The sequence below is a fragment of the Ochotona princeps genome, chromosome 19, assembly GCF_030435755.1.
Source record: "Ochotona princeps isolate mOchPri1 chromosome 19, mOchPri1.hap1, whole genome shotgun sequence".
Lineage (NCBI taxonomy): Eukaryota > Metazoa > Chordata > Mammalia > Lagomorpha > Ochotonidae > Ochotona > Ochotona princeps.
In genome coordinates, this window is record NC_080850.1 from 20169042 (window position 1) to 20181744 (window position 12703).

The 12703-nt window shown below is 44.0% G+C and overlaps 1 protein-coding gene across 1 annotated transcript in view; it reads right to left on the reverse strand.

Annotated features, from left to right (window-relative positions):
* The window catches only part of GALNT10 (polypeptide N-acetylgalactosaminyltransferase 10), a 205730-nt gene that overhangs the window by 98049 nt on the left and 94978 nt on the right, over positions 1 to 12703 (reverse strand). The window contains exons 2-3 of the mRNA XM_004587601.2: positions 10609 to 10711; positions 7089 to 7227 (exon numbers count right to left, since the gene is read on the reverse strand). Of these exons, the coding sequence (XP_004587658.2) occupies positions 7089 to 7227; positions 10609 to 10711 (242 nt within the window). The remainder of the gene's footprint in view (positions 1 to 7088; positions 7228 to 10608; positions 10712 to 12703) is intronic.

Sequence of the window (12703 nt, forward strand, 5' to 3'; positions counted from 1 at the left end):
TTCTATCTCCTAGTTCATTGAGCTCTGCTACAATCTTTTTATTTCTTTTCATCTGCTTCCTTTGGATCAATTGGCTCTTATTTTTCTAGCTTCTGAAAGAAGAAGTTGACATAATCAATGTGGGACCATTCTTGTTTTCTAATACAGACATTTAAAGCTATACATTTTCCCTTAAATATTACTTGAGCGACAACACATAAATTCAGATATGTCATGCTTTCATTAAGTTCTAAATGCTTCCTAATTTTTATTTTTGATTTCTGTGACCCATTAGTTATTCACAAGTTAGTTTCTAAACTTTGAAAAAATCTGGGCCTTGTGTGATAGCATATGCACCAGGATCCCATACGCACGCCAGTTCTAATCCCGGCAGCCCTGCTTCCCATCCAGCTCCCTGCCTGTGGCCTGGGAATGCAGTGGAGGATGGCCCAAAGTCTTGGGACCCTACACTTGCATGGGAAACCTGAAAGAAGCTCCTGGCTCCTGGCTTTGGATTGGCACAGCTCCAGCCATTGCGGCTGCTTGGGGTGTGAGCCATGGACAGAAAATCTTCCTCTCTGCCTTTCCTTCTCTCTGTATATCTGCCTTTCCAATTAAAATAAATAAATCTTTAAAAATATATAAATAAACGTTGAGAAAAATCTTAAGAAATTGTTCCATTGTTGCTTTCTAAATTTGGTTCAGTTATGGTCTAAGAGCATATTCTGTATCATCTGAATTCTTTCAAACTCATGAAGACTATTTCTGCTCAGAATACAGACTGTCTTGAAAAATCTTCCAAAAAGGCTTGGAAAAAAATGTATATTCGGATTTTATTGTGTGTGGGGGGCGGTGAGGATGTATTCTACAAATGTCAAATAGGTCCCATAAGTTGATTCTACTGTTCAAGTCTATTGAATCCTTGTGTTTTTTAAAAAGATTTATTTATTTTTATTACAAAGTCAGATATATAGAGAGGAGGAGAGACAGAGAGGAAGATCTTCCATCCGATGATTCACTCCCCAAGTGACTGCAATGGCCGGTAGTGAGCTGATCTGAAGCTGGGAACCAGGAACCTCTTCCAGGTCTCCCATGCGGGTGCAAGGTCCCAAAGCTTTGGGACATCCTCGACTGCTTTCCCAGGCCACAAGCAGGGATCTGAATGGGAAGTAGAGCTGCCGGGATCAGAACCAGTGCCCATATGGGATCCTGGCGCGTTCAAGGCGAGGACTTTAGCCGCTAGAACACAGCGCCGGGCCCTGAATCCTTGTTTTTTTAATCTTTGTTCTTAAATTAATACAGAAGCATTGAAATTTCATTGCAATGGCTATGTCTTTTTTCTTGTAGTTCTATCAAGTTTTCCTGTATTTTGAAGCACTCTATCAGGTACAGAAACATTTAGAATTGTTAAATCCTCTTGATGAAAGATATTGTTCTATGAAATATTTTTAATTTAATTACTTATTAGAAAAACACAGTTACAGAGGAAGAGAGAGAGAAAGAGAGAACACTTTCATTTGCTATTTCACTCTCCAAATAGCCATAACAGTCCAGGCTGGACTGGGTTGAACCCTGCAGCCTGGAACTCCAATTGGGTCTCCCAGGTGAGTGGCAGGGGATCAAGTATTTGAACCATCTGCTTCTGCTTTCCCAGGTGCACTAGCAGGGAACCTGGATTGGAAAAGAAATGCTGGGCCTGGAATTGTCACTCATATGGAATTATAGCATTACAGGAAGCATTGTGTTACGATGTCATCCCCAACATCTAATTTTTTAAAAGGTTATTAATTTCTGTTTCTTTGAAAGGCAGAGAGTGAGAGCAAGTGAGAGAGAGAGAGCGACAGAGACGCACACCCAGAAAGCATGAGTTCAAAAGAGGGAGATTTTCTATCTATTGTTTCACTTCCTGGTTGTCCACAACGTCAGGGCTGAGCCAGGTGGAAGACAGGAGACCTAGAACTTCATTTGGGTCACCCACATAGGTGGTCAGGACCCAAGTACTTGAACCATTACTTGCTACCTCCCAGGATGCAACCCAGAGAGCTGCACTGCAAGTGAAGTATCCAGGATGTGAGTACAGGGACCTAAGGACTTGAGCCATTCTCTCAGTCCTGCTTTTGCAGGACATAAGCAGAGAGCTGGACCACAAGTAGAGCAAGTCTGGACATGAACTGGTACCCGTATGGGATACTGGAGTCACAGGTGGAGGATTAGCATTTTATGCCACTGTGCTGGCCTCTGAACAATCTTCTCAGTTCCTAGTAATATTTTTTCTTTGAAATGTATTAAAACTTATTAATACAGCCATCAAAGCTTTCTTTTGCCTAGTTTTATGGAGATATATCTTTCCTAACTTTTACTTATAGCCTGTCTGTATTTTTGCTTTTTTTTTTGCAGGTTAAAAGTAATTGGGTTTTTCTTATCTCATAATCTCTGCCTTTTAACTGAAATGCTTAGAGCATTTACATTTAATATGGTTATTGGTCTGATTAGGTTAAGCACATCATCTTTGTGTTTGCCTTTTATTTCTTCTCTTCAATCTTTGTCCCCCTTTCCCTCTGTTTCTGCTTTCTTTTGGGCCAACTGAGTATTTTTCATCATTTAATTTTATCTCTTTTGTTGGTTAATACTAACTATAACATTTTGCTTTAGTACTTTAGTGCTTGCTTTAAGATTTAGAATATACTTTTTAAATTCATCACACACTACATTTAAATGATATGATACCATTTCACATTCAGTATGAAACTTTTATAGCAGTATATTTTCATTTTTCCCACTCTTACACTGGTATGTACTATATATTTTCAACAAAAAATGTTATTACTTTTGGTTACATAGTCAACTATCTTTGAAAAGATTTAAACATTAAGGAAATATGGCACATATTTATACACATAATTTCTATTTCTAGTGCTTTTCATTTTTTTGAACTCAAATCCCCATTTCTGTTTTTTTTTTTTTTAAAGATATTTTCACTGAGTATAGAATCTGAAGTTCACAAGGAGTTTTTTATGCCAGCAGTATAAAGATGTTGCTGCATGGTAATATTGCTTGCATTGTTTCTTAAGAAAATTTCCATCTCTTAGGAACTACTGTCCTTTGCTGTCTGATGTTCAGTGTCTTGAAAAGCCATTGCTTCACCTCCAGATGGCATTTTTATGGCTATATGTGCATACATTTTGGAACATTACTGTTCAGTCAACAACATAGTTGACTGAAATTTCTTGTGCTGAAAATTTCCCTTTATTTAGAGTACATATTTAAAATGTCTGTTAAAGATACTAAACTATAACTTCCTTCATTGTTGCTTCCACTGTGCAAATTGCTCGATATGTAAAGGTACCTGCTTAGAGATTTTTTTTCAGGAATTTGGCACATACCATAATTAGCCATGTTATTGTAACAAAAATGAAAAAGTGAAAAGGAGCAAAGAAACAGGCATATGGTACGCAAATACTCAATCAGGTTCATTCATTGCTGAAGTTAGACCCCATGAAATGCAGAAAGCAGGTCTGCTTTCTATTTCCTCTATGGATGGTCTCTGTGTGGGAGACACACACTGCCCACAGTGTGGCTTGCATAGAAACATGCAGACCCCAGCCATGTCAACAGTCGGGTCTTCTTGTGCCATCAGCCCTGTGCCCTGTAGGGGTTTACATATTTGGTTGCCAAGGAGCCTGGTGGGGCTCTCCAAGGAGCATGGAAAGTGGGCCAACCCACCAGTCGGCCTCTGTTCACATTCGCTTGGCTGGAGGTACCGAGGACAGGCCTGCTCTGAGCCAGTTGGCTGCCTCCCACGAGCAGACCCAGCAAGCTGGGGCCAAACTGCCTTGTTTCCGTTCCCGCTGGCTGTGCATTCCCCAATGTAGCTTCTAATGGAAGCAGAGGCAGCTGGCACAAGCAAACAGCCCCTCAATCCTGTTCCTGACATGCTGTTGCCAAAATTCAGTTTGAAGGAATAAAAGGCAAACATAAACCTCAGCTCCTGCTGGAGAAGTTGTTTAAGCTTAAAGAAACCAATAGGAGTGAGTGGCTCAACTGCTCTCATTTACTGACACATTTCTGCTGTCAAACTGTGGAAGAGAATTCCCCCTGGGGAAGAAACCAAGCTCTTCAAGACATCTGTCAACTAGTTTCTCAAGAGTCAGCTCCCACAACTGGTGATTATGAAAAATGGGGGTGTCAGGACCACTGGCTTTGGTAACGTGTTCTGCGGTTAATAATTTTGATGTTGGCTGGCTGAGCAGGCTGGTAATAGAAGTGCCCAAGGCCTCCTTAGTGAAATTCCCACCCACCTGCAACAGGGGTCCTTTATCACATCAATGCCAAAGAGCCCTCAGCCCGGCTTGTGGAGTTGAGGTTGCTTCTCAGTGTAGTGCTCATAAGGCTCATAACACACACAAGACTGTGAGGGCAACCACTTGACTTCAAAATACGGCCGTCAACACTAACTCACACTGAAATACGGTAACACACGTGCTGCTCCAGTGACACAGGGAACAAGATCCAGCACAAGTTCTCAAATGACTTCCGTTTTACAGGGTGGTGAGTTAGAGTGCTGTGAGATGATGTCTCTGGGTGACACAGCCACTCTGTTGTCTATATTCACTCACAATGGAAGGGAATCAAAAACTCCAGCTGCAGACTAAAGAAAACAAAAATACAATGTTTTCCTCATTCTCATGTGCCGGTCTGTGGACCGCAAGATTCCTACATAAAGCAGACATTTTTCGCTCCTTAGGGTGGTGGGAAAATGCTCTTTCCTGGAAGATGTGGACATAGGTCCTCTCTTTTAGGCAACTGGGAGGCTCATCTCTCTAAGTCCTGTGCTGATGAATATGTTTGCTCTTACACTGGAGGCCTCTGTCCAGGTTGATTTTGCTATCTGTAATGTCCTTTAGACTCAAACACGCAGTTAGCCCTAGTAGGTCTTCCAGGAGTCAGCAGAGGGAATCCACTTAAGAAAGGCTTCTTCACTCTCCAAAGGCTGGCACAGGGTCAAGGGTATTCTCGGTGGTCCCAGAGAACATTGAGCCTAGTCTATTATTGATCTATCTTCTCAGCAGGGGCTATATGGAACTGCTGACACCATCTCTCTCTGCCGACACACACTCACACAAGAGTGTGAGCTCCTCTAAGGCAGCAACAACGATTCACTGAGCACTGCGTTCCTGGTATTCACCCTGGGGCTGGATACACAGAAGACTGTTAACACTCATACATTTACTGCATGAATAGACGGACTAAAGAATGAATCAAAGCTGTGACCACATCCAGCCTGATTACACATGAGAATTCTTTAGGAGATTTTAGAAAACACCAAGATCCAGACCACACCCTCAGATATTCATATCCTTGTGATAACGGCTAGGTCTCTAACCTTCGTTGTATTGCTGTTGGTTTTTAACCATCCAGGTGCAGCCAGAGCTAAGAACCCTTTACTGCAACAGGAGCTAGGGTTAGAATACAGTGCTTCCTAAATATACTTCTTTCCCAGACTCAGAGAGATGAAATTCACGCAGAAGTCTGAACTTTGCTAGTGGCTAAACATAAAAATTGAGTTTCTGACTCTTAGAGTTAGCTCACAGCTCTGAATCCACAGGAATCAGTGATAGACTCAGGGCTTGACGGCAAAGACCATGAAACAAATGCAATCCCCAGAGGCAAGCACACTGAGGCCCTGCTCTGTCTCCACACCGCAACAAATAATGAATAGTGACTAGGTGTATTAGTGAGAATCTAGAATCAGATGTGGAGCTGTGACTTGAACCTAGGCACCTCAATGTGGGCTGTGAGTATCCCAAGATGAATCCTAACCACTGTGTTAAATGTCTGTCTGCCCCTTCATCCTGAACTATATCTCTTGGGTTGAAATTCTGACTCCACCTCTTAACATTTCTTGCAAATTATCTAATATTTTTGTCCCTCAATTCTTCATCTGTGGAATGGGGATGGTCACAACATCTGTTGCATGGGGATTTTGGCCAGTTTGGCTGAACTAATGCACCTAAAATGCCAGCAATGGCAGCTCTCACACCGGAGCTTGCATCTGAATCACCTAAAGGGGATGTTAAAATGTTAATTACTGGGCCCCTTCCTTAGCTCTCTGTTACCCACATGAGAGAGCCAGACAGAACTCCTGGCTTCAGCCTGGTTTATTCCTGGTTCTTGCGGATAACTTGGAGGTGAACAGGGAATGAACTACCAGGTGAAAGATCTCTGTCGCTCTGACTTTCAAACAGATAAACCAATTTTTCAAGCAATAAATTTGGCATCCAAACAAGTGGCCTCAATTCTTGGGTCCCAGCTTGGACCTTACTTTTGGGAGTGAAGACTAATACCACCACCCCCACCCCCGTGTTCTAACTGCCTTCTAGGCCGTTCCAATGTGCACAAAGTTGAAGAACTGGTCTATTAGAAGGCTCCCATCATCACCATAATAAACCTGACTAAAATGCACAGGAGGAAGGGGGTCCAGAATGCAGTTTTTGGTTGAATTGGAGCCTAAGACCCTGATTCAGCCTCTTATTTCCCTTGTTGTCCTGATTCAGGACATTCCAGAAAGCCTCAGTGCTGTCATGTGTAAAATGGAACCTGAGATGATACAAATGCTATATACACCATGCAGGGATTATGGAATACTTATGCACCACAGTAAACATCTTGGCAAACAGCACTTCCCATGGACTTTTGGACGCACTCTCATTTATAGGTACCCAAGATAAGGAAAGGTTTTTTTTTGTTTTGTTTTTGTTTTTTAAGGAAAGTAAAAATATCACACATAGAAAACTGGAGGGTGAGGAATGAAAGTGCCTCTACAATTGTCTGCTACACGGAGGTCTGAATTTCAAATGGAGGGGCTGAACATAAGTGGACAGACAGAGGTCACAGGCTTACAACTGCCTGGACACAGGAGGGAGACTGACTGCTCTGGGGGCAGTAGCTTGCCCCTGCCCAGCCCTGCGACACCAGCTCTGAATTCAGCAGTATCTGATCCCAGGGGCTCTTCCAGCAGCACTTCATGTACCAGGATTCTTTAATTAATTCTCAACAAGAACCAGGGGTAAAATCCTAAGATCCCAGAAGATACGAGATGTTCCACTCACTTGGGATGCCGGATATCAGGCAGAGAGCGATTTAGGGAGATTTTATCACTGACGTAGATGTTAAATCCATTTTCTCGGTAGGCCTGGTCCACTCGGTCAGCATCTGTCATGGGATACGGTTTCCCTTGTTCTCCATTTCCTAGAGACAAAGAGCAAGTTCAGTGTTGCTAATCACCTAGCAGATACAGGGTCACTGTATAAGGAGAGGGGGAGAAGGATGAAAAAGGCTTCAACCATCTGCATACCAAGCAGAGCCTCCACATCCCACAGGGACAAGTGCAAACGCAGGGAGGGGAGCCAGTGTCCTGTCAGTCATTTTCCAGGTCTTTTGCTCCTGAAATCTCCACAGCAACCCTGGAGGGTAGTCGTGGGAGCTCTCATTCAACAGATGGATAAATTGAGACCCGGGAAGGCTCTAAAACTTGGTGTGGAGGTTCCAACACCTGTGCTCCCTGCACTCTTGTAAGAGTGCCAATCTCCACCACCAAGTGACCTTTGGAGGACAGCCCCTCCAACTGCGACTGACCAACGCAGAGCATGTCAAGCCAGCTCACTTTCTCCTCCAGCATACTCACCATATTTGGGAGAGTCACATAAGAGCCTACACATAATAGAGCTAATCACTACACCAATGTGAAGAAATATGATGAGTCTCTATGTAAGGCACACTTAACATCAAAACTGCCATAAATGATAAATAGGTTCTGGATTTTTGCTCTGAAACAAGCAGACAAATTAAGATCTGCTTATTATTCCAAGCCAGGATTGCCTGGAGATTATTGCTTTGGGTCACAGATTAAGGTGAATCAAGTGCCAGCTCTCCTCTCTCTGCACAATCCATCAAGGGAAAGAGTCCCTGATGCTTCAGGAAATTATTCTCTTGGTTCCCAAGAAGCATATGGCAAGTGGAAGTGTCTAAAACTACATCACATAACAGCACCTTAAGAACCTGTTAATAGGCAAAGGTCTTAGAGAAAAGGCAATAAAAACAGCTGGCTGAAAGTCACCCCTCCCCTTCCTGGAGGTCTAAACAACACCTTGTTTACTTTGCAAACATCACTTTGCCAGGAATGCACAGGCTGGTGGGTATAATCTGGGGTTGGATGCTGCTCCCAACCAACTCCTTCCTGTAAAACTTGTAATGACCCATGAAAAGACAGTTTAAAAAGTGTCAACTTATTTTGATTCACTTGAAAGGCAGAGCGGAAGTGAGAGGGAGGAATGGAAGGAAGAAGAAGACAGAGAAGGAAATCTCTACATTGGTTCACTCTCCAAATGCCTGCAGAGTCTCCCACATGAGTAACAGGGGCCCAGGCACTTGAGCCATCACCTCCTGCCTCTCAGGATGCAGCAGCAGCAGTAAGCTTACCAGTATCCAGCATAAGGCACACCACATGGCAAGCACAAAAGGAGCAGAAACATTTTCTCAAGGAGGAACACTTCAGGAAGGCAATGCAGGGGAGTGACTTGGACTTCAGGTCCTGCAGCCAGGCATAGTGCACTCTGAAGGTTAGTACTGCTAATCCTCAGATGTGTCATCTGGAGTGTGCTTTTAACCTTTCTAAGTCTCAGTTTTTGCCCATTGTATTAATGGAATAAGAAGGTTTAATATGAGCATTAACAAGGCAATACAAGGCCAGATGCCTGGCACATAGTTATCCTCAACAAATGCTGGTTATTACTCTCCTTTTTTTTAAAAAAAATATCTATCTATATTTATTTAAGAGAGAGAGAGAGAGAGACAGAGACAGAGACAGAGACAGAGAGAGAGGATGTTTATGTGCACCCACCTGCTAGTTGAATCCCCAGATTCCCACAGTGGCTGAGACTAGACTGTGTCAGGCTGAATTCAGGAGTCAGGAACTCAGTCTAGGTCTCCCACATGGATGGCAGCAGCTTAACTACTTGAGTTGTTAAAGCTGCCTCCCAGCCTCTGTGTCGGCAGGAAGATGGAGTCAGGATCCAGAACCAGGTACTGGACCCTGGCATTCTGGTGTGGGATGTGAGAGTCTGAACCACTGCCAAATGCCCACGGCTGGTTATTATTATTATTAGCATCACTACTCTTCACTCATTGCTGGCTGGTCAGCCCAATGTTCTTTTCTTTTTTTTAATAGATTTATTTATTTTTATTGCAAAGTCAGATATGCAGAGAGGAGGAGAGACAGAGAGAAATATCTTTCGTATGATGATTTACTCCTCAAGTGACCACAATGGCTGGTACTGTGCCGATCCAAAGCCAGGAGCCAGGAACTTTCTCCAGGTCTCCCACGCGGGTGCAGGAACCCCAAGGCTTTGGGCCGTCCTTGGCTGCTTTCCCAGGCCACAAGCAGAGAGGTGGATGGGAAGTGGGGCTGCCAGGATTAGAACTGCTGCCCATATGGGATCCCGGTACATTCAAGGCGAGGATTTCAGCCACTAGGCCACGCAGCCGGGCCCCAGCCCAATGTTCTAACAGCAGTATAATTGGAAAATCAGCTCTTTCTTAATGCTTTCTTTCTTGATTCAAGCAGCGCTCTTCCTCCTTTTAAATCACTAGCTCACAGGAAAATGGGTCTTCTGTCTTTAGATTCCTGTCATCACTGGCTAGATTGTTGTATCAGTCCTATTTACAGACTCATGGTAACTGGGGTTTGTTGTAATAATGTTAAAAAAAATCAGTAGTGCTGGTTGCTTTTATCCTATATAAAAATGGATAACATACCACTTCCCTACAGTTCTACAGTGCTTTCCAGCATAGCAAAGTTACTTCATATTTGTCACTCTCCCAAAAACATATTAAGGTTGTCTAAGCAGGAGACCCATGGACAGATGGGGAAGGTAAGGCTCAGGAAATAGAATTTATCTGACAGTACCTGTAGCTGGCCAGGGAATCAGAGTTGCTCTTCTGACTCCTTAGTCCAGGCTGAACACCCCTATTCCAACTCTTCCAACCTGTCCAGTCTAACAGAGACTGCTCCAAGGACTAACTAGACCAGGTACACTTTAGCCGTGACACACTCAAACAATTCAAGCTCCTAGCTTTGGTGTAGGGATCAACTTTGCACTACAGACCTAGGTCCAAGCCCCAAGTCTGTGTCTTTCTTATTGTGTGACTGCAGGCAGATTGTCACACATCTCTGAGCTACAGGTCTTTCACTAAATGGGCCAAAAAGTTGACTTGGGTTCAAACAGGAAGTTGTACAAGTGCCAGGTACAGATTTTGCTGGCTATGGTGTTTAATGAATGCTATTAAAATCACTGCTCTGTCCTACAGTGGTGAAAATGTGCTATATACAGAGACACTTTCAATCATAGGTAAGAGTGGCAGAGCAAATTCTTTTAGGCAGTGGACCTGGTGATGTGAATGGACAAAGGAGTTGGGATGGGTGAAGGGTGAGGGGATTGATCCTGGAAATCAAGGGAAGCTCTAGGGGTAGGAAAGAAGGAAGTCAGGAAGAGGCCCAGACTCCTCTGCTTCACACACACAAACACAGCAGGTGCACACACACACACCCTCCACCGGGCCTGCCCTCCATACCTACGCGCTGAGCATCCCTCCTGATGGCCTCCTTGTTATGCCAGTCTTTCAGCTTCTGCCCATCTCCCAGGAAAATGGTCTTCTTTTGCCGACTGTGTGAGCCCTTAAAAAAAAAAGTTAAAAATGTGAAAAAAAAAAAAAAAGAACAGGGGAAATGAGTTCAGTAACAGAAATGCAAAAATGACACTGCCTAAGGGAGCTCCAGTATTGATTGAATGCCTGTTCCACATTGTTCAACTGTTCACTTCTCCCTTCCCCTGGTGCACCTCTGTGAGTAACTGCCACCTGACAGCTCAGTGCGGGGGAAGGCCAGCATGAAGATAGGAGCATGGGGTCCACTCCATGAGAACACACAAACCAGCAGGAGGGGAAGAACAATGGACATGCACTTTCCTTTCACCTAGGGGAGAAAGTGTTAAGTACTGAGCTGTCCCAGGAAACTCAACTTTCAATGGTCCAGCCCCCACATGAAAAAGGAAAATGGGAAATCAGTTTTAACTAATACATTTTATTAAATGCTTGTACTCTATGCAACATATCCTCATTTCAATATGCAATCAATGTAAAAGGTTATTTGAAGTGTTCACTGATATTGTGTGTACCAAGTCTTCAAAATCCAACATGTATTTTCCACGTGTGTTACCTCAATTCTGACCATTTTCAGTTGCTCAGTGACTAGAGGTGATGGGAGGTGGCATACAGGACAGGACATAGCACGTGGCTCTCAGAGGAGAGGCAAGAGAAAGTGCTACAGGAGAGATGGAGATGGTTTCAAGGATGTGAGGATGTTGGGGAAAGGAAAGGCAGGCAGAGGAACAGCTGGAGTGAGGACTGCAAGGTGCTGGGAGGAGATGGACAGTGCTCTGAGTTAGCTAGGAGCACACGTGTATTGGTCATTTCTACAGGCCCCAGCTCCAAAGAGGATGAACATTTGGCAAACATGTATGAATAGGAACACACCATTGAGCAGCTGAAAGAAAAAAGGGAATAAACTTGCACAACACCCCTAAAAGAGCAGCAGCTCATAAGGTATCTGGGGAAGTCACACATCATTGTCTAGGGGCATCAGGAGTGCAGCGCTCCTGGTTGTCAACAGTCAGTTTGGCCCAAGGCTCCGTGAGAGCCTTCCCCAGGCAACACTGAAGCACACAGATATCTATATTGCTCTATCTCATTCACACACACAGCAACAACTTTCTGGATCGCCTTGCCCATTAAAAACCCCATATTCCTGTTCCTGTCATGGTGGCAGGTGCACTCCAACTGTCCTACTTCCTCGCTAATTAACAAGGCAGGTCCTGACAGTGAGGTATGTAGGTCGTTAATGCTCACAAAAAGCCACCTGAATAAAATCACCCCCACGTCTGGGAGTGTCTGGGTGATCCATGTGTTATCCACGAAGGCCCAGCCTTCCTCCAGTGGAGCTAGTGAGAGTGATGCTCCTTTGCACCCTCTCTTATGCAGAACTGTGTGAACAGCAAGAGCGCAGTTCTGAAGGAATCCAAAAAAACCACAAAAAGCATAGGCAACATATTAGTGTTTCTCTTAGAATTCAACAGAGGCTGAGGCAGCAGGTCCTTAAGGGACCACCTAACTATGCAGAAATTCAGCTGCACCGAGTTCAGACGCAGCCCTGTGGCATAGAGGGCTGGTTTTTCCCCAGCTCCTTCCATTGGATAAATCAGGGGACTGCTTTATGGCTTGGAGTTGCATTTGAAAAAGCTCCTCTGCTAAAATACACACACACACACACACACACACACACACACACACACAGTAGACAATCAAAATCCCAAACTGGCAACCCTGAAAGGTCAGTTTCCAGAGTCTAGGAGTCCATGAAGGGCACTGTTGACTCCACAGGCTTGGCAAAAGTCTTCCAATGCTACTGGGAATCGGACAGATGAGTGACTCTCACGGCTAGGGTTTCTCAGAAGTGCATGCCTTAAGTCTTATTTTCAAAATGAACAGTGTATTGCTCAACTGGCAGTGCTGAAAATGAAAGTTCCTGAATCCTGGGTGCTTCCTGCCTAGCACCCACACTTCTGCCATAATGACATGTCCTTCCCTCCATCCCAGCATCTATGGAAATTAC